This window comes from Sorex fumeus, unplaced genomic scaffold, assembly GCF_029834395.1.
Source record: "Sorex fumeus unplaced genomic scaffold, SorFum_2.1 ptg000095l, whole genome shotgun sequence".
Classification (NCBI taxonomy): domain Eukaryota; kingdom Metazoa; phylum Chordata; class Mammalia; order Eulipotyphla; family Soricidae; genus Sorex; species Sorex fumeus.
Window position 1 is genome coordinate 9,402,229 of NW_026606152.1, and position 18,849 is coordinate 9,421,077.

The 18,849-nt window shown below is 42.5% G+C and overlaps 1 protein-coding gene across 1 annotated transcript in view; it reads right to left on the reverse strand.

The window, feature by feature from the left end:
• The window catches only part of XPO4 (exportin 4), a 116,105-nt gene that overhangs the window by 34,325 nt on the left and 62,931 nt on the right, over positions 1 to 18,849 (reverse strand). Inside the window, exons 7-9 of the mRNA XM_056133016.1 lie at positions 12,636 to 12,748; positions 7,467 to 7,624; positions 7,059 to 7,233 (exon numbers count right to left, since the gene is read on the reverse strand). Coding sequence (XP_055988991.1) covers positions 7,059 to 7,233; positions 7,467 to 7,624; positions 12,636 to 12,748 — 446 coding nt within the window. The remainder of the gene's footprint in view (positions 1 to 7,058; positions 7,234 to 7,466; positions 7,625 to 12,635; positions 12,749 to 18,849) is intronic.

Consider the following 18,849-nt stretch of genomic DNA (forward strand, 5'->3'; position numbering starts at 1 on the left):
TGAAAATACATATGCCTCTCCCAATTTTTCATGTTAAACAAGTCTGTGCGTTAAGCATCCTATCTGGAGTATGGTGGGTATGGGCTAAATGCTTATGGGATTGAATTACTCCAGCCAGATCCTGGTGGACAAGCATCTCGGGGATCTATCGAATGTCCCTGGGGCAGAAATAAACACTTCATCTTGGGGGTTTTACTGTTGGCCAGAGGTGGGCTGGATGCTCCTCCGCAGTTCTGGGGCCCCAGGGCTGCTCCCCCCAAAGTTCAATAATCGGCCTTGCACTGCAGGCCTGTTGGCTCAGTGCTCAGGGAACCAGTACCAGGATCAACTCAGGGAGACGAGCTGTGTCCTGGGTTCCTCCAGCATTCCTTTCTGATCCATCAGCCCATTCAATGTGGCCTTGTTCCTAGCATTACCACTATACAACAAAATGAACATTCTATGGGATGACAGTTATGATAGTTAGCGAATCTTCTTCTAAATCTACAGTATCTTAAGAGCAAGAATTCTATAAAATTTAAAAACTGGTTCACAACTGATAGGAAAAAATAAAAATCAGAGCTAAACATACAAGTCAGAAGACCCTGCATGAGGGCCAGGGACAGAACAGAACACAGGGACAGAGGCACTACATGTGGGAGTCCTCGCTTTGAGCTTCAGCAACTGCACGCTCTCTGGAGCACCACGGAGCAGCTTCCAGCCCTGCCTGGTATGGTCTCACCACCAGAGAACAAAAAGTAACATTGCACGGTGAAATGATGATCCGCCGAAAATTCATAAAGAAACCCTTCAGGCCAGAAAGACAGCGTGACAGGGAAGCATTTGCCCTGCACAGCTGACCAGGCTCAATCCCCAGCAACCGCCCCCTCTGTCCCACCAGGAGTGGTCCCTGAGTACCAATGGCTGTGGCCCAGAACACCAAACCAAACCCAACACTAGGAGGGTGAGAAAGCAATCTTACATCTCATTTACTTCATTGCTCTGACCTTTCGGAAGGAAGGAAGTCGTTTTGAGCTACACAGTCCCACCCATTTATTCTTTCTGTTTCGTGTTTTGGGAGCATACCCGGTGATGTGCAGGGCTTACTCCTAGCTCCGCTCTCAGGAAACTCTTGGTGGTGCTCAGGAGAACCACATGGGATGCTGGGAATTAAACTCGGGTCAGCCACATGGAAGGCAAGCGCCCTATCTGCTGAACTATCTCTCAAGCCCCCCTAGAATTCGACAATGGTTTCATCTCCACAATCATGTTGCCTCTTCAGCAACAGCCAATAACTGGATTTCACTGATGCATGGTAAAATTTCTTGGTTTTGAATAGCTGAGATCAGCACCAGGAGGATTACTCCATAGCTTAGAGGCCAGCCGGGTGTTCTATGGGAAAGGACAGCTCGGAGAGAGAGGGGAGCACCAAATAAAGGGTGTCTGGAGGATCCTCCCAGGAGGGGAGAGGCATGTTGAAAGTAGACTATGGACTGAACATGTTTGTCACTCAATGCCTCTTTTGCAGACCACAACACCCAAAAGAATAGAGAGAACAAAAGGGAATGCCCTGCCACAGAGGCAGGGTGGGATGGGCGGGATGGGGGTGGGAGGGATATTACCCATGGTGGTGGAAATGGGCACTGGTGGAGGGATGGGTGTTTGATCATTGTATAGTCGAGACCCAAGCACAAAAATTTGTGGATCTACAACTGTACCTCATGGTGTTTCACTAATAATAAAAAAACAAAAAAAGAAAAAAAAATCTTGGTTTTAGGACTGGTCTGTAATGTTAGGAAATTTTAAGCCTATTTGACAATCTGGAGACTGGGCAGCTCACACAGGCACCTGCTGACTGCAAGGGGAGGGCAGCTGTAAGTGGTATCTCTTCACACACAGGGTCAAGCCATCAAGCTTGGCTAAGTGTCCATGAACGACATACTTCATAAACACGCATGAGCATCGAGAGGGTTTTTTCCCCTAAAGAGACACTCTGAAGATTATCTACTCATCGGCCAGATAATCACATCGGCCACCCTCCAGAATTCATGGCTGCTTCTCCCAGAAGGGAGCATAAATTGAGCCCCCAGCCCCCATAATCATGCCACTCGACTCTGCGCCCGGCTGTTTTCACTTGGGGTGCCCCAGAGAGGGGCAGTGAGAGCCCTCCCCGCCCCAAGGAATCCAGCCCTGGCAGTCGACCTCCATTACCCAAACACCGCCACGCTCCAGGCCACTTTCCACACACGCAAGCCAAGCCACACATATGAGTGAACACATTCCTGGACACACCATAAGATTTAATTTTTAAAAATAATTTAAAAAGCAAGTGATAAATATCCTTATAGTTCTGAAAAATACCACCCCAAAAATAAAAGTACATATATACATATATATATGTATATATATATATATATATATCATGAATGTTTTTCTATGGGAAAAATAACCTTCAATATAAAAAAATAAATTTCACAAAATTAAAACCATAACAGAAGCAACTGGCAGAATTAAGTAACAATTTGGGGGGATGGGGGTAGAGAGGGGCCGCACACAGCAGTGTTCAGGACTTATACCCCGCTCTGCACTCAGGGGTGAGGGGACTGGGGGGCAGGGGATATAAGGTGCCAGGTTCGCAACCAGGACAGCTGCACCAAGGCACACACCATGCCCACTGTACTACTTGCTACAGCCCTAAACACCAAAATTTAAGACTTGTTCTTACTTGCTGAGAAAGTACTACTTTTAAAGACTGACCTTTATTATTTTACATTTTATTCTGTATGGACTGGAGCAAAAGCATAGCGGGTAGGGTGTTTGCCTTGCACACAGCCGACTTGGGTTCGATTCCTCCGCCCCTCTCGGAGAGCCCGGAAAGCTACCGAGAGTATCCCGCCCGCACAGCAGAGCCTGGCAAACTCCCCGTGGCATATTCAATATGCCAAACACAGTAACAACAAGTCTCACAATGGAGACGTTACTGGTGCCTGCTCGAGCAAATCAATGAACAACAGGAGAACAGTGTTACAGTGTTTATTCTGCATATGGAATAGGCACTTTTACATTGTTAATCCACTCCATAAAACATCAGATTAAACAAGCAAGCATCTGGACCATACCAACAGGGAAACGTACTGAGAAGCAATTTTCCCCGGATCCAGTTGTCTGTTATTATTTGGTCCAGGACAACAGTGGTTTTCCAATGCTCATATTCTCTAACACAGAATCCAAAGCAGTTTTCTCCTATGCTTCACAATTTGTACTTAAAAGTCAAGATTTTCTTTATGTATTTTTTCCATCCCAAACTATATATTATGTACCAGCCTATAAGCATCGGGGGTGCAAAGAAACTAAAGTTATGGCCTCTGGCCACCTAGTTTTTTTTGTTTTTGTTTATTTACTTTTTTTTTAATTAAAAAATTTTTTAATAGTGAGACATCATGAGGTACAGTTGCTGACTTACACATTTTTGTGCTTGGGTTTCAATTATACAATGATCAAGTACCCATCCCTCCACCAGTGCCCATTTCCCACCACCACGGATCCCAGTATTCCTCCCACCCCCCATCCCACCCTGCCTCTGTGGCTGGGCATTACCTTTTGTTCTCTCTCTCTTATTGGGTGTTGTGGTTTGCAAAAGAGGCAATGGGTGACAATCATGTTTAGTCTATAGTCTACTTTCTGCATGCTTCTCCCATCCTGGGAGGATCCTCCGAACACTTTTATTTGGTGTTCCCTTCTCTATCTGAGCTCCCTTTTCCCCTAGTATGTGTGGTTGGCCTCCAAGCCATGGCGTAAAATTCCTGGTACTAATCTTGGCCATTCTTGGGTGTTAGTTTCCTATTTTGTTACTTTATGTTCCCCAGATGAATGCAACCTTTCTATGTCTATCCCTTTCTTTCTAAGTCATTTCACTTAACATGATACTTTCCATGTAGTACCACTTGTATGTAAATTTCGGGACTTCTTCTTTTCTAACAGCTACATAGTACTCCATTGTGTAAATGTATCAAAGTTTCTTTAACCAGTCATCTGTTCTTGGGCACTCAGGTTTTTTCCAGATTCTGTCTATTGTAAAGAGTGCTGCAATGAACAAACAAGTGCAGATGTCACTTCGACTATACATTTTTGCCTCTCTGGGATATATTCCCAGGAGTGGTATTGCTGGGTCAAATGGGAGCTCAATTTCTAATTTTTTGAGAATCGTCCATACAGTTTTCCAAAAGGGCTGAACCAGTTGGCATTCCCACCAACAATGAAGGAGTGTCCCTTTCTCGCCACATCCGCGCTAGCACCGGTTTCTTTCGTTCTTGTGGATATGTGGCCACCTAGTTTTACTCGGTCCATCTAGATCTGTGTGTGTGTGTGTGTGTGTGTGTGTGTGTGTGTGTGTGCGCGCGCGTGCGCGCGGGCAAGAGCAGCACATTTCCCAGCCCCTCCCCCAGCACATATGGGACACAATGAAAACCGCCCTGGCTGAGGACACTTGGGAGCTCTGTTTCGTCTCTGGCAACCCCTCACACAGAAGCTGCCTTACACCCATCGGCTTCACCATGCTCAGCTAATCTGGCTATTATGAGTAATAAAAAGTTTCAGAAGAAGCTTTTCCCCTGATTTTTCCAACAGTTAGCTGATTCTTTCTTAACACCATTTGTAAAACGTATAAACAGTTGGGTCAGAGAGAATACAGGAATTTAAAGCTCCTGCCTATCCGGTGGTTGACTCTGGCTTGAATCCCCAGTAAAACCAACAGTGAGAAACAATACTTGCAAAACAAAAGCTATTAGACATACCATGACAAAATAATAGAGCATGTCTTTTCATGAAGCAAGCAGAAATTACATCCACTTCTTTGAAAGTACACCAAGTTTTTCTACATGACAATATTCTTTTTACTTTCCCCTGGTTTGGGGGCCATACCCAGCAGTGCTCAGGGTTGACTCCTGGTGGCTTGGGGACCATACAGGGGTCAGTGAGAGGAGCCGGGCTGGCAGTGCGCCAGGCGAGCACCCACCCACTGTGCTATCATTCAGTCTGGCCCTCATAGGTCAGGACTTTCACAGAAAAGCTTAAGAATTGTTTTCTAAGCTGTCAGTTTTCTAGCCAAAATAAACAAATTCTTAATTCTAAGTGTACAAACCAAGAATGAGAGATTTTCCAGGACATCACTTTAACATGACTCTGAACACCCTTCACCCACAAATAGAAACTGAAAAGGCAGCTGTGTTTCAGGATGCAATCAACTGGCTTCTACGTCCACCTGATTTAGCAACGAAAACAGATCCTGGAGAAGTGGACAACGAAGACTAAAAAGCAATGTGAAATGACTAGGATTCTACAATGGCCTGAGAGGGTCTGTGTAAAAACTGAAACTGTCCCTAGATATGCATGCTGAGACTATAAATGTTTCCCTGAGAAATTCAAATCTCTCATGTGAAGACTTTAAATTTCTATTCTTCTACTACTTACATCTTCAAGCTATAAAGAACTAGACATTTCTTCACTAATTACATCACTGATGTGCCCAATTAAACAAACACAATCATTTTGGGTTCTTTATCACCAAGACCTCTCGAAGGGATATGAAATATATACATAAATGTTGCCAGGAATCCACAAAAATAAAATTTAGCATTGAAGATAAAATTCTAACATTTGCAATTTTTTTTTATCCTTACAATCTTTGAAGGGCTGGAGCAACAGCACAGCAGGTAGGGCATTTGCCTTGCACACGGCCGACCCAGGTTCAATTCCTCCGCCCCTCTCGGAAAGCCCAGCAAGCTACCGAAAGTATTTTACCCGCACGCCAAAGCCTGGCAAGCTCCCCGTGACATATTCAATATGCAAAAAAAACAGTAACAAGTCTCACAATTTGTTGTGAGATGTTACTGGTGCCTGCTCGAGCAAATCAATGAACAATGGGAGGACAGTGCTACTGTGCTACAATCTTTGAAAAAGATCTATGTTGATTTTCCAAAAGAAGTTAGTTTCAACAACTTAATGACTACTTTTGTTGGTAAAAACACAGTTTTCCCCATAATCACTGTACTTAATCATTAAGTAAAAATGCAGCTGTGCTATCCAAGAGATTTCTAAACTAGATTTTAAAAAATTCAAGTTACACAAATTTGGTTCAAATAGGCATCTGAAAATTTGTAGTCAAAACTAAAAAAAAGAAAAAAAAAACTAAACAAACAAACAAAAAAAGAGTTGGAGCTGGAGTGATAGCACAACTGGCAGGGTTTGCCTTTCACACGGCCAACCCAGGTTTGATTCCCAGCATCCCACACGGTCCCCTGAGCACCGCCAGGAGTAACCCCTGAGCACTGCTGGGTGTGACCCAAAAAGCAAAAAAAAAAAAAAAAAAAAAGACATCTTTTAAGTACTATTTCCAATTTGAGTTTTAAAGTAAATTAAATTTTACCAAGATATTGTCAGATCCTATCTGCCACCAAAAATTAAAGAGCAAAATTTAATCAAAATAAGCATAATCACAATTATCTAAAAGAAATTATATCTACTCTCCAAATTTGTTAAATTCTCAAAATACATACAGCTATATCCAGAATATGCCAAAAATAGCAACACTCCTTAAAGCTGATGAAAGCTGTTATTTTAAAATTTCAACACCAGCATTTCATTCAGGTATTAAATTTTCTGTTAAAAATCTTAAAGTCAGTAAGTTTAATAAAAGTGATACTTTATATATTTTTTATGTTTTTTATCATTAAAGTTTTTATTTTAGGCACTGATTTGCAATATTGATAATGGAAGGGTTCTGTGCATTAAACATTCCAACACCACATTTTTCACCAGTGTCAGCTTCCCTCTACTGCTGTCCCAGTGTCCCTCCACCCTGTCCTTTTCCGCATTCTGCCTTACAGAAAGTGACTCTTCTTTAAAAAGTCACATTTGTAGACTGTCAAATAATTGATACACATATGAACAAAACTACAACTTCATGTGTGCATGAACAGCCAGCAGTGACTTAGGAAATAACTTGACAAGAGGAAGGTTCCCAAGACACAGCATCTGTCCTGCTACGACACAGACACGGTTTCTTCTAAAACAGCACTCACCACTTCTTCCAACGCAGCGCTTCGCCCAAAAGAACAGGTGAGGTGTGTGAGGCAGTTCACGAAGGAGGAGAAAAGCTCATTTGGAATGGCAGTTAGAACATTCCGGGGGAACACAGTAATTAGGTTGCTGATAATACTGGAGATTCCCACAGCTTCAGAATCTTCTATTTCAATTCTACAAAACATACAAGCTTTTAGGGGGGCTAACATGAAGTGCCAGTACCTTGTTTCCAAATACACAGAGTATCATCTAGCCATTTTTCAACATGGTTTTGTGTATTAACTTCAAATTACCCATAACCGCACTCCAAAACACTGAGAATCACTAGCTTCTTTTTCATTGCACTGTTTAAGATAAAGAAAACACTGGAAGTTCCTTTTCCAGATATAAAAGGCAATTGTACCTACCCATTAATAGTATTCAGCAATCCCTCTATGAAGTGTGCTAGATAATCAACCTGCGAGCCTTCATCAGGGAAGACAGGTCCATGCAGAGAAGCCAGCTGGGCAAGGCACTGCAAAGAATCTTGTGCCATATCTGAGTCTTCTCTGATTTTTCGATGTACCTGTTAGAAAGAATCACTAATCCATAAAAATGAAGTCATTTATAAAGGGCCACATATCTATAGTGACAAATGAAGAGAAAAATTCACTGTTGCTGGTTATTTCTAGAAAATCATTTCCCGAAATCAAAGTAATCTGAGTTTGGACCTCAGTTCATTTCACATTATGGTTATTGGCCGTGTTTAAACCCAACAAACAACAAACTTTTAACTGAGGACTACCTGTATTTTGAAAATGGAACTGTCTCCAGCATGTTGACAAAGAGAGAAACAGATGCCAGCCAGGCAGACATACTGCTTCTTCTAAAAACAGCAACGACAGTCATCTGTATTATGCTAACTATGCCTAGCTACAGTTTCTTGCTAAAGTTAGCAGACAAGTTCAATCAAGATCATATAGATGCTGTTTTTGTGGAAGTCAACAGTTGCACATGTAGAAACCAATGTACTACTCAATTCCTGGGCCTCTGAATAACTACAAAATCCAATTAATACATAAGCATCCTCTTGTTGATTCTGAAATTGCCGACGATTTGCATGAATCTCCTTTAATCCCAAAACACTAGTAGTAATTTTCTAATAGAAACCTTGTCTAGATTTTATCCCACTGACGTGCTATTACTGTGAGATACCTGACATGAAGCATTCTGAATTATGCCCCCTGACTTTATAGTGATAGTTTTCTCAGATTTTCAAGATGTTTCACTTCTGTGACCTGACACTAAAATAGTCTAAATGTTTTAAGAAATGATGGCTTACTTACTCCACTACAACATTTATTGGACTATCTTGTTTGTCCAGAAGCACCTGACTTACCCATGCCTTCTTTTCCTATGCAAATCTCCCTACTTTGTGAATGTCATATAATTGTAAACATTTTTTCTTTTTATTAAGCTTATTCTGCCAATCCTGTTGTGAATGGCATGTAAGCTGAAACATTTTCTTCTATATTAATCGGTAGAGTGCCTGCCCAGAACTGAACAGACCCTGGAATTCTTATTCACTCACTAATCCCGTTAATCTTTCATTAATCCCTGACCTACATAAAGTCATTAAGAAATTTAAAATACATAGTCACTGAAAGTAAGAGAATTAATTTATCTATAGACGTGCTGAAAGTGTTACCCTCAGTGGTTCTGCATGGGGGCTGGAATGCCCAGTGCACAGAGCAATCTGTCCTCTGTCTGTTTTCCTTATGGCTCGGGGGATGAGAATTTTACATTTTTAAGCAGTTAGGAAAACAAAAATTAAAGAACTATATTTCAAGAAAAAACATAGAAATTTTTATGAAATTCACATATAAGCAGTGTCACCAGTTTTGCTGGCACATGGTCACACTTTCATCATGTGGGAAAATGATAAAACGTGAACTATGGTCACACCATAGTTCAAGTATGGGCTATATATTTCTGTATTCTAATGTCAGAGCAGAATTAGTGCCACAGTTAAAGAACTTGCCTGATATTTTCTCTTTGGCCTTTGCAGAAAAGCTGTGCTAATCACCAGATCTAAAACATCACAAATACCTTTCAAAACATATCCGAATTCATATAGTTGCACTAATTCATAAGCCTTTAAACACAACTCATTTTTAAGTTTCTTACCTATAATCTATAACTAAATCCCTGTCATTATGCCTTTTAGCTTAATAAAGATTTAAACATGATACCCAGAAATACAATCTACAGACACAGGTAATCTGGGAAAACAGGTTTCTTCTCTATTGATAAAAGGAAATAGCTCTTTGTTCTGGTTTAGAGATGAACAATTAAAGAATAACTTTGATGAAAAAGCTTACAATGATATAATAAGAAGCTGTTTTCAGAGCATACACACTTCTTAGGCTACTTTATGATCTCTGAAACTCATGAAAAATCAATGGTTAATTAATAATGCAATAGTCTTGCCCTCCTTCTAATGTCAACATTACAAAGGAGTTCTACCATAACTGAATTATTCAAATCAAAAACTTGGACTTATCACCTGAATAGGGAAGGCAGAGCTTAGAATAAGAGAAAGGCTAGCAAAATGTACAGAGAAATAAACGGTAGAACAAGACAAAGAATAAAGACAAGACAAAAGCGAGGTTAGTAAAATGATCAATTGTACAATGCTGAGTCAGTTTGTGGGTCATTTAAAAGAAAACACGTAATAAGCACTTGAATTATTATGAGTTTTGGGGGGAAGGAGGCTGTTGGGGTACACCCAGCTGAGTTCAGGACTTGTCCTAGCAGTGCTCAGAGGACCATATGTGTACCGGGATTGAACGGTGGTGGTTCGCCTGCAACATCTTACCCGCTGTACTCTCACCCCAACACTTGGGTTATAATGCACTGACTCTCGGGAGTAAACCATGTTGAAGGGATTCAGGATTCATTCACATTGAGATAGTAACGAAAGTCTTTCACATGGAAGAAACAGTCCAAAAGAAGTCTGCAGTTAGCAAAGCTGAGAATGAAAGGATGCTAAACTGTTATGTAACGGGCCCAGAAAGGAGAGATCATAAATGGATCCAGAAAAATCTGCCAAAAGGGGAGAAGAAAAACCTAAAACTAAGGCAAATGAATGATTTTTCCAAAATCTCATAAAGGAAAGGAAAATCAGAAAGTTTATCAACTTCTGAGGGTCAGAATGTAAACTGAAATATACCCATCTCAGATATGCTCATTGTATGTAGAGTCTCGCTCCATGCAAGAGAATACTTACGTGTCTCCTAAACTGAAGGAACTAATGATAACCAACAAAAAAGTGTTTAAAAAGAATATCGATGAATTCACATATTTAAAAACAAAATTTTGTTAATTTTTCTTTTTGTTAAAGAGAGTGAAAGAGACCAGCCATTATTTTGTAATACATAACAAAATTCAAAGTATTTGCAAACTGTTTAAACTAAGCTACATATGCAATACTGTTAAAATAACATCATGAAAAAGGGTTAACTTTCAAACTCTAAAGTTCTTTGCATGTGGTAGTTCACAGCTGACAGAGCAGCTGGCTGCACTGTCTGGACAGCTGTTCAGATTTGTAGTGGTGGTTTCCAGTACCGCCAGCAAGTTCTTCACCTCTTCAAAAGCTGCTGGAATGGGACCTACTTTCAGCCAAATGAACCATGCAAAGAATCAGCCTTGGTTACATAGCAAACCAATTTCCCTAAGATGGAACAGGCAACAGAAATTTAAAATTTAGTTACAGAGATCTCGTAGATATTCATAGTTTCTAATCATTTCTTTGGTCTAAAGAATAAAGTGCAAAGTAATACTTGGTTTGAGAATTTCTTCACGCTGGGTGGATAACTGTCCCAGATATTTAAAAGTAAACACATGCCATAAATTACTATAATATTTTATTTATATTTATTTTTTTGGTTTTGGGGCAATACCTGATGATGCTTGGGGCTTACTCCTGGCTCTGCACTCAGGAATTAATCCTGGTGATGCTCAGGGGACCATATGGGATGTTGGGGATCGAACCCAGGTCTGCTGCAGCAAGGCAAGCACCTTATCCACTGTACTATTGCTCCAGCTCCTAACTACAATATTTTATTTTTTCTTGGGGTCACACCCAGCAATGCTCAGGGGTTCCTCCTGGCTCTGCACTCAGAATTATTTCTAGTGGTGCTCAGGGGATCATATGGGATGCCAGGGATTGAACCCAGGTTGACCGCATGCAAGGCAAGGCCCTCATCACTGTACTATCACTCCAGCCACAAACTAAACATTTTAAGTAATTCAGTGAAAAATAAAAAGCAGTTCCAAAAAGGTTAATCAACTCTTTTAAAACAAATGGAAATGTATACATTTATAATTAGCACAGGAGATAAAGTAAAATAACCTTACTTTGCTTCATTTATTATATTTAACTTGTACATTCACCCTTTAACTATAGATCAACACCCAACACCCCCTCATACACACACCTTACTCACACCCTTTATATATCCCTACTCACACACATACCCTGCCGCCCCCCTCCCCCCGACACACAAGCGCATCTCTACCGTGCCAGGGAAACTTGTGAGTAAACATGGGAATATACTGTGTACTTGATATTTAGCAAGTACTAAGACTTTAAGTCTACAGTTGAAATAAGTTGCTATTCAATAACCTGTGACTAACCATTAGTACATAAAACAGTACTACTTTAGAGCAACAGTTCTCAAAATATGGCCCAGAATTCCTAAAGGTTCTGAAAAACTTAGGTACAAATTCAAAACTGTTTTCATAATACTACTAAAAGGGGGCTGGAGCAATGGTACAGCAGGTAGAGAGCTTGCCTTGCATATGGCTGCCCCGGGTTTGATCACTGGACCCCATATGGGCGTGCTCAGGGATCATTACTTCCAGAAGTACTCCCTAAGTACAAAGCCTGAGCACGACTGGGTGTGACCCCCAAAACAAAAAACAAACAAAATAATAATAAACCTGTATTTTCCTTTTGTTTCATTGCCACTCAAGTATAGTGGAGTTTCCCCAAGGTATAGGGCATGTAATACTGCAACCAACTGAAAGCATAAAAAGGCAGGAAACTCTGGCTAGCTCCCACTCAGTCTGAAAACCATGGAGATCCGCAAAATCTAAAGCAATGCCTGCAAGTGTTCTCATTAAACATTAAAATTTTTGGGTTGCAAAAATATATCAAAGTGTTGCCAAAATATCATTTACATTAGCATACGGTGATGCAGATTGCTATCTTTAAAGCATCCTACTCATTTTTAAATGATTAAAAAAAATTGAAGTCCCCAGTCTGAACTTGTAACACAGCATACAAATCCATACAGTCAACATTAACCAAAGGTCTTCAGGGCTGGCTATTCTTAAAGAGTGTAAAGGAGCTCTGTTTCACAGCTCCTCTGCACAAGGAGTTATTACTTTATAAATCAGTAAGGCCACTTTGAGCTGCTCCACGGACTAAGAAAGAGGAGAAAAGAAATCTGCCTGTTCTACTGAGCAAACTACAGAGGCATGAGCTCCTTGCAGCCTTGCAGCCCTGTGCCCAAAGGGGAACACACACTTACAGTGAAGAAAAGCTCCATCACTCTGCTGTCCAGAAGCGTCTCCCGCCAGGACTCTGTCGGCTTCAGCAGCACATTTTGTGAAGACTCAAACATAGCGATATAATGCCTGCCCAGTAAGCTGTGTCAAGGTCAACAACAATCGCATGGTACTTTGTTTACAGAGTAAGTATATCCTAGAGATAAAAGAAGCCATCAGAAAAGCACGGGATGAAAACAGTTTAACCCTCTTGACGAACACCACATATTTCATGCATGAAGCTATGGAAGAAAACAGGCATGCAACGGCTAGGGGATGGGGAATGTTACAGGAATGTAAAATACCAGTTTTCATATAATTCTGTACCCCGCTAAAAAGTTTTAGAGACTCTGAAAATCATAGAGCTGAACAGTGAAACAGGGGAAAAAAATACTAATGCAAAATAGATATCAAAGATCAATTTCTGCATGTTTGATCCAATAATTCTCCCAGAATCTCCTAACACATACATACACAAAATATGACGCTCAAAGAGCAGCATCTTCTTCTAAAGAAATCTTTTCACAGGAAATTTTTTTTAAAGGAACAGGAGGAAGTATGAAAACCTTCCACATATCAGAACATCCAAATGCTGATAGCACACAAGAATCAGCCAAGAGTCCAGGGAGAGGGCTCAGGTGTCAGAGGACAAGCCTAGCTCATGCAAGGTCCTGAGTGTGACCTCTGACGTCAGTGGGTTCTGACCGAACACTCTCCGGGGTTCCCGAGTACTGACAACAAAACAGACGACAATGGTAACAGAAGACACCAAACATGCTCACTTGAAATTCCCACGGATCAGGCAGCAGCTTTTGTGATGTTCAGTAACATGCTTAACAAATACAGTCTGTCACATACAAAAAGTCATAATATACTGGTATGTGTTTATAATTAACTCAACGACTTTAACAACTGAGTGTAAAGGAGTTCTGTTTCCCAGCTCCTCTGGGTTACCAAGCTCTGAGATATAAAGAAATGAGTAAGCTATTAAGACATAAAGACAATAATTGCTAATAAACGCAAATGTGCTGCAAAGGTACAACAACTAAACATTCTCACAATGAGAAATTTTTGTTGTTAAGAAATAACAGTACACAAATTATATCACACAAAATTAGAGAATAGCCATCAAGAACTTCACTAATGAATTTCAAACCAATAAACCTTTCAATGACCAGTACTTTAAAGACATTTAAGAATTCAAACAGACATTTAGCTCATAGCAATTTACTCTCAACAAGTCATTTCTACAAATTATCACTGAATCAGGGGCTGGAGTGATAGTACAGTGGGTAGGGTGCTTTGTGTAGCATGCAGCCAACCCGGGTTCAATCCCCTCCACCCCATATGGTCCCCTAGGCCTGCCAGGAGTGATCCCTGAGTACAGAGGCAGGAGTAAGCCCTGAATACCACCAGATGTGCCAACAAAACAAACAAAAATTATCATTAAATCACACTACATTTTGAGTATTCAAATAGGATGTCATTAAAGTAAAAATGTAGTTAAAGGGTTCTCTCATAGAATGGTTCCCTGAAAATGGTTAATATCTAAATATCTAAACATCAAGCATGTTTGTCTTCCAGTATCAACAGGCACTATTACTCAAAAATGCTGTCCTGTGTTGTACTGTGTGACCTCCTTGAGCACCTGCTGTCCACTGGGAGGGCCAGGCAATGGCATGGCTTCCTCTGACATGGGGCACTATGAAGAGTCCAGGAGCACGGGCCTACCATCAACCCAAACCCATGCAGCTGAGGAGAAATTCCAAGAACAGCTTCCAAACCTCTAACTTTCAAACTACATATAAGCTCAAACCTCAGAAGTTATTCTGGGCTAAGTGCTCGGGGGTCTTTCCTGGCAGGTTCTTAAAGGTCCCTGTAGTGCAGGAATAGAATCTGGAACTTCTGTGTGAAAGCATGCACTCCAGCCCACTGAGATATTTCTCCAACCCTGAAGCCCAAACTGTTAACTAGAAAGCTGAATACTCAGATCACTTCACTTAATCACTTAACTTCCCGTTAGTCGTCGATTTGCTCGAGCGGGCGCCAGTAACGTCTCCATTTGTCCCTGTCGCGTGCTAGTGTAGCCCAATGGCATCTCTTCGCTCCGGGAACATGGAGGGCCTCAAACCGATCGTTCATGATCTTGACAAAGAAGTCTGACCATCTGGTAGGTGGGCGGCCACGCGGTCTCTTGACATCCCGTGGAATCCAATCAGTAACAGCTCTAGTCCAACGGTCGTCTTTAAATCTCATTACGTGACCAGCCCATCTGATTTTCGACACCTTGGCAAATGAGACAGCGTCCCTGATCCTTGATCGTAGACGGATGTCAGAACTCCGGATTCGTTCTCTCATTTGAGTGAAACGTGATATTCCAAGCATAGCTCTTTCTATTCTGGTAATCCTGCTCAGTACGAGAGGAACCGCAGGTTCAGACATTTGGTGTATGTGCTTGGCTGAGGAGCCAATGGGGCGAAGCTACCATCTGTGGGATTATGACTGAACGCCTCTAAGTCAGAATCCCGCCCAGGCGGAACGATACGGCAGCGCCGCGGGAGCCTCGGTGGGCCCCGGCTAGCCGGTCCCCAGCTCGTCCCCGCTGGCGGGCCGCGCCTTCGCCGGCGCGTCCCCCGCCGCGCGTCGGGACCGGGGTCCGGTGCGGAGAGCCGCTCGTCTCGGGAACCGGGGCGCGGCCGGAAAGGCGGCCGCCCCCTCGCCCGTCACGCAACGCACGTTCGTGGGGCACCTGGTGCTAAACCATTCGTAGACGACCTGCTTCTGGGTCAGGGTTTCGTACGTAGCAGAGCAGCTCCCTCGCTGCGATCTATTGAAAGTCAGCCCTCGACACAAGAGGGAACGTGAGCTGGGTTTAGACCGTCGTGAGACAGGTTAGTTTTACCCTACTGATGATGTGTTGTTGCCATGGTAATCCTGCTCAGTACGAGAATACTCAGATAGTGCTTGGGAAGTAGGGTATTTGCCTTGAGGCCAACCCGGGTTCAATTCCTCTGTCCCTCTCAGAGCCCGGCAAGCTACCGAGAGTATCCTGCCTGCACCGCAGAGCCTGGCAAGGTACCATGTCGTATTCAATATGCCAAAAATAGTAACAAGTCTCACAATGGAGACGTTACTGGTGCCTGCTCAAGCAAATCGATGAACAACAGGAGGACAGTGCAGTCCAGCACTATTTTTGTTTGGGGGCCACACCTAGCACTGCTTAGGTCCTATTCCTAGCTCTGAGTTCAGGAATCACTCTTGGTGGTGCTTGGGGGACCATACGGGGTGCTGGGGATCAAACCTGGCTAGGTCAGCTTCATGCAAGTTTGCATGCCCTACACACTGTACTACTGCTCTGATCTCTGGAGATGCTTTTTTAAAGACTATAATTTAACTCCCCCTAGAAATATCCAGTTATTACTGTAAAAACATGAAAAGGCATTATAAATTGTTTCAGAAGTCACTCTGAAAAGTTATTCCAAAAGTGTTCAGTGACTGGGGCCGGAGTGATAGCACAGTGGGTTGGGTGTTTGCCTTGCACGCGGCTGACCCGGGTTTGATCCCCAGCATCCCATATGGTTCCCTGAGCACTGCCAGGAGTAACTCCTGAGTACAAAGCCAGGAGTAACCCCTGAGCATTGCTGGGTGTGACCCAAAAAGGAAAAAAACAAAACAAAATAAAAATGTTCAGTGACTGATGAATAAAAATGAACTTCAAATAGGATTCACTTAAAATTCCACTTTGCAGGGCTGGAGCGATAGCACAGTGTGTAGGGTGTTTGCCTTGCACGCAGCCGACCCGGGGTTCGATTCCCACCATCCCATATGGTCCCCTGAGCACCGCCAGGAGTAATTCCTGAGTGCATGAACCACGAATAACCCCTGTGCATCGACGGGTGTGACCCAAAAAGCAAAAAAAAAAAAAAATCCACTTTGCTCTTCCTTCTTCTGCCCCCTTGTGGGGGCACAGAGAAAGGAATAAAATCCATAGAAAGGAACTCAAAATATCAAGACCGAATTTCAAAGGAAAAAAAAATCAGCCCAGGGTCACCAGCATCTGAGGGCCTGGAGATATAGGACAACAGGCAGGGTGTTTGTTCTACTAACACGTAGCTAACCCAGGTTTGATTCCCCCACACCACCCGACAGAGCCCCAAAACAAACCAGAACTACCAGTACATAAATAATATCTAAAAGTGATTTTATTTTCTTGCTGAACACCTATTTTGGTATAAAACTGTTACTACAGTGCTATTCAATCAATGTAATACCTTTTTATATGACTGAAAGTGAATACAAGTATCTTTTAAAGAAGGTCAAATATTTGTGGATGAAATTATCTGCTGCTGTAGCGACTAAAACCTCATGGGAAGGGGGGCGTTCCGGTCCGTCCTTCATGCCCTACCGAGGTCACCAGTTGCCCCCCACGAGCGGCTCTCCAGCACGGCCATGGCCCCAGAAGCACAAGGACTTAATGCAGAATCCGGCAGCTTGGAACAGAAAAGTGAACGGACTATGCGTTAATCCAGGCCATCAGGTCTGTCCGGAGGGGAAAGGGTGTTGCCCCAGTCGCCTTCTCCTCTCTGGAAAGAAAGATGGCGGCCGTATGGGAGTCTTGTGGACAGCAGGTATGAGCCGGGGGTGTGGGGGCGACTAAAACCTCATGGGAAGGGGGGGCGTTCCGGTCCATCCTTCACGCCCTACCGAGGTCACCAGTTGCCCCCCCGCGAGCGGCTCTCCAGCACGGCCAAGGCCCCAGAAGCACAAGGACTTAATGCAGAACCCGGCAGCTTGGAGCAGAAAAGTGAAAGAACTATGCGTTAATCCAGGCCATCAGGTCTGTCCGGAGGGGAAAGGGTGTTGCCCCAGTCGCCTTCTCCTCTCTGGAAAGAAAGATGGCGGCCGCATGGGAGCCTTGTGGACAGCAGGTATGAGCCGGGGGACTGGGGGGCGACTAAAACCACATGGGAAGGGGGGCGTTTTGGTCCGCCCTTCACGCCCTACCGAGGCCACCAGTTGCCCCCCACTAGCGGCTCTCCAGCATGGCCACGACTCCAGAGCACAGAAACCAATTTCTTAACTATCTGACTTTCAGTAGAAATACTTCCAGGGTCAATAAGTAAAATAGCAGAAATCCAAAACCAACATATAATTCTTGAACCCAGCTGTAGAAAGTAAATCACTTCACAATGCTTTGTCAGCATGTCTGATTTGGGGGGGGGGGGGGGTGGTAAACTCTAAATAATAGTGGTGAATCTTTTATTTAAACAATGAATCTAATCAAAGCAGATAGAGTGTTAACTAGAATTCACCTGCCCCACAGGGACTGGGAGGGGTGGGGGGTGGGGTTTTATTGGGGTTCTTCATGGTAAAAAATAAGTTTTGGTAAAGGGAAATGTGCTTGATATTTGCATGACTGAGACCTAAACCTGAAAGCTTTGTAACCTTTCCCATGGTGATTCAATAAATAAATAAATTTAAAAAAATAAAATAAAAAAAAATTTTAAAAAAGAGGCAAAAAAAAAAAAAAGAAATTATCTGCTGCTAGAATATGCGCCGAGTGCACAGCATGGATAAAACCAAAAATTACACCTACTGAAGCTAGGTATTTTATTGTATGATTTTCCACAATAAAAGAACAGACGGGGCTGGAGCGACAGTAGAGCAGACAGAGCGTTTCCCCTGGCATACAGCCGACCCGGGTTTGATGCCTGACATCCCATATGGGCCCTGAGCACTGCCAGCGGTGATTCCTGAGTGCAGAGCCAGGAGTAGCCCCTGAACATTGCCAGATGTGAACACCCCTCCAAAAGAATAGGCATATGAAATAAAGCACCTGAATAAGTCAGTAAATTTGTTTATCAATGTTTTTCACTCTTTTTCAGTTTCATTTTCCTTAATTTTTGATATTCTATTTTACCTATTTTATTCTGAAATCTGGGATTTCCTGAGTACTGAAAAGCATTTTAAAATAATCTCATTAAGTCATTAGTTTAGTCACAGACATTCAATATTCCAACACCAATCCCAGTACCACTGCACCTCCCACCACCATTATTTCCAATTTTTCAAACCATCCCTTGAGTCTGCCACCATAGCAGGTGCTCAATAATTTACCTTATATAGCTTGTTATAATTTGCTAAAAGGATGATCAAAAAAATGTTTCCTTAGAAGAAAGAGAAGATTATTGTCTCTCA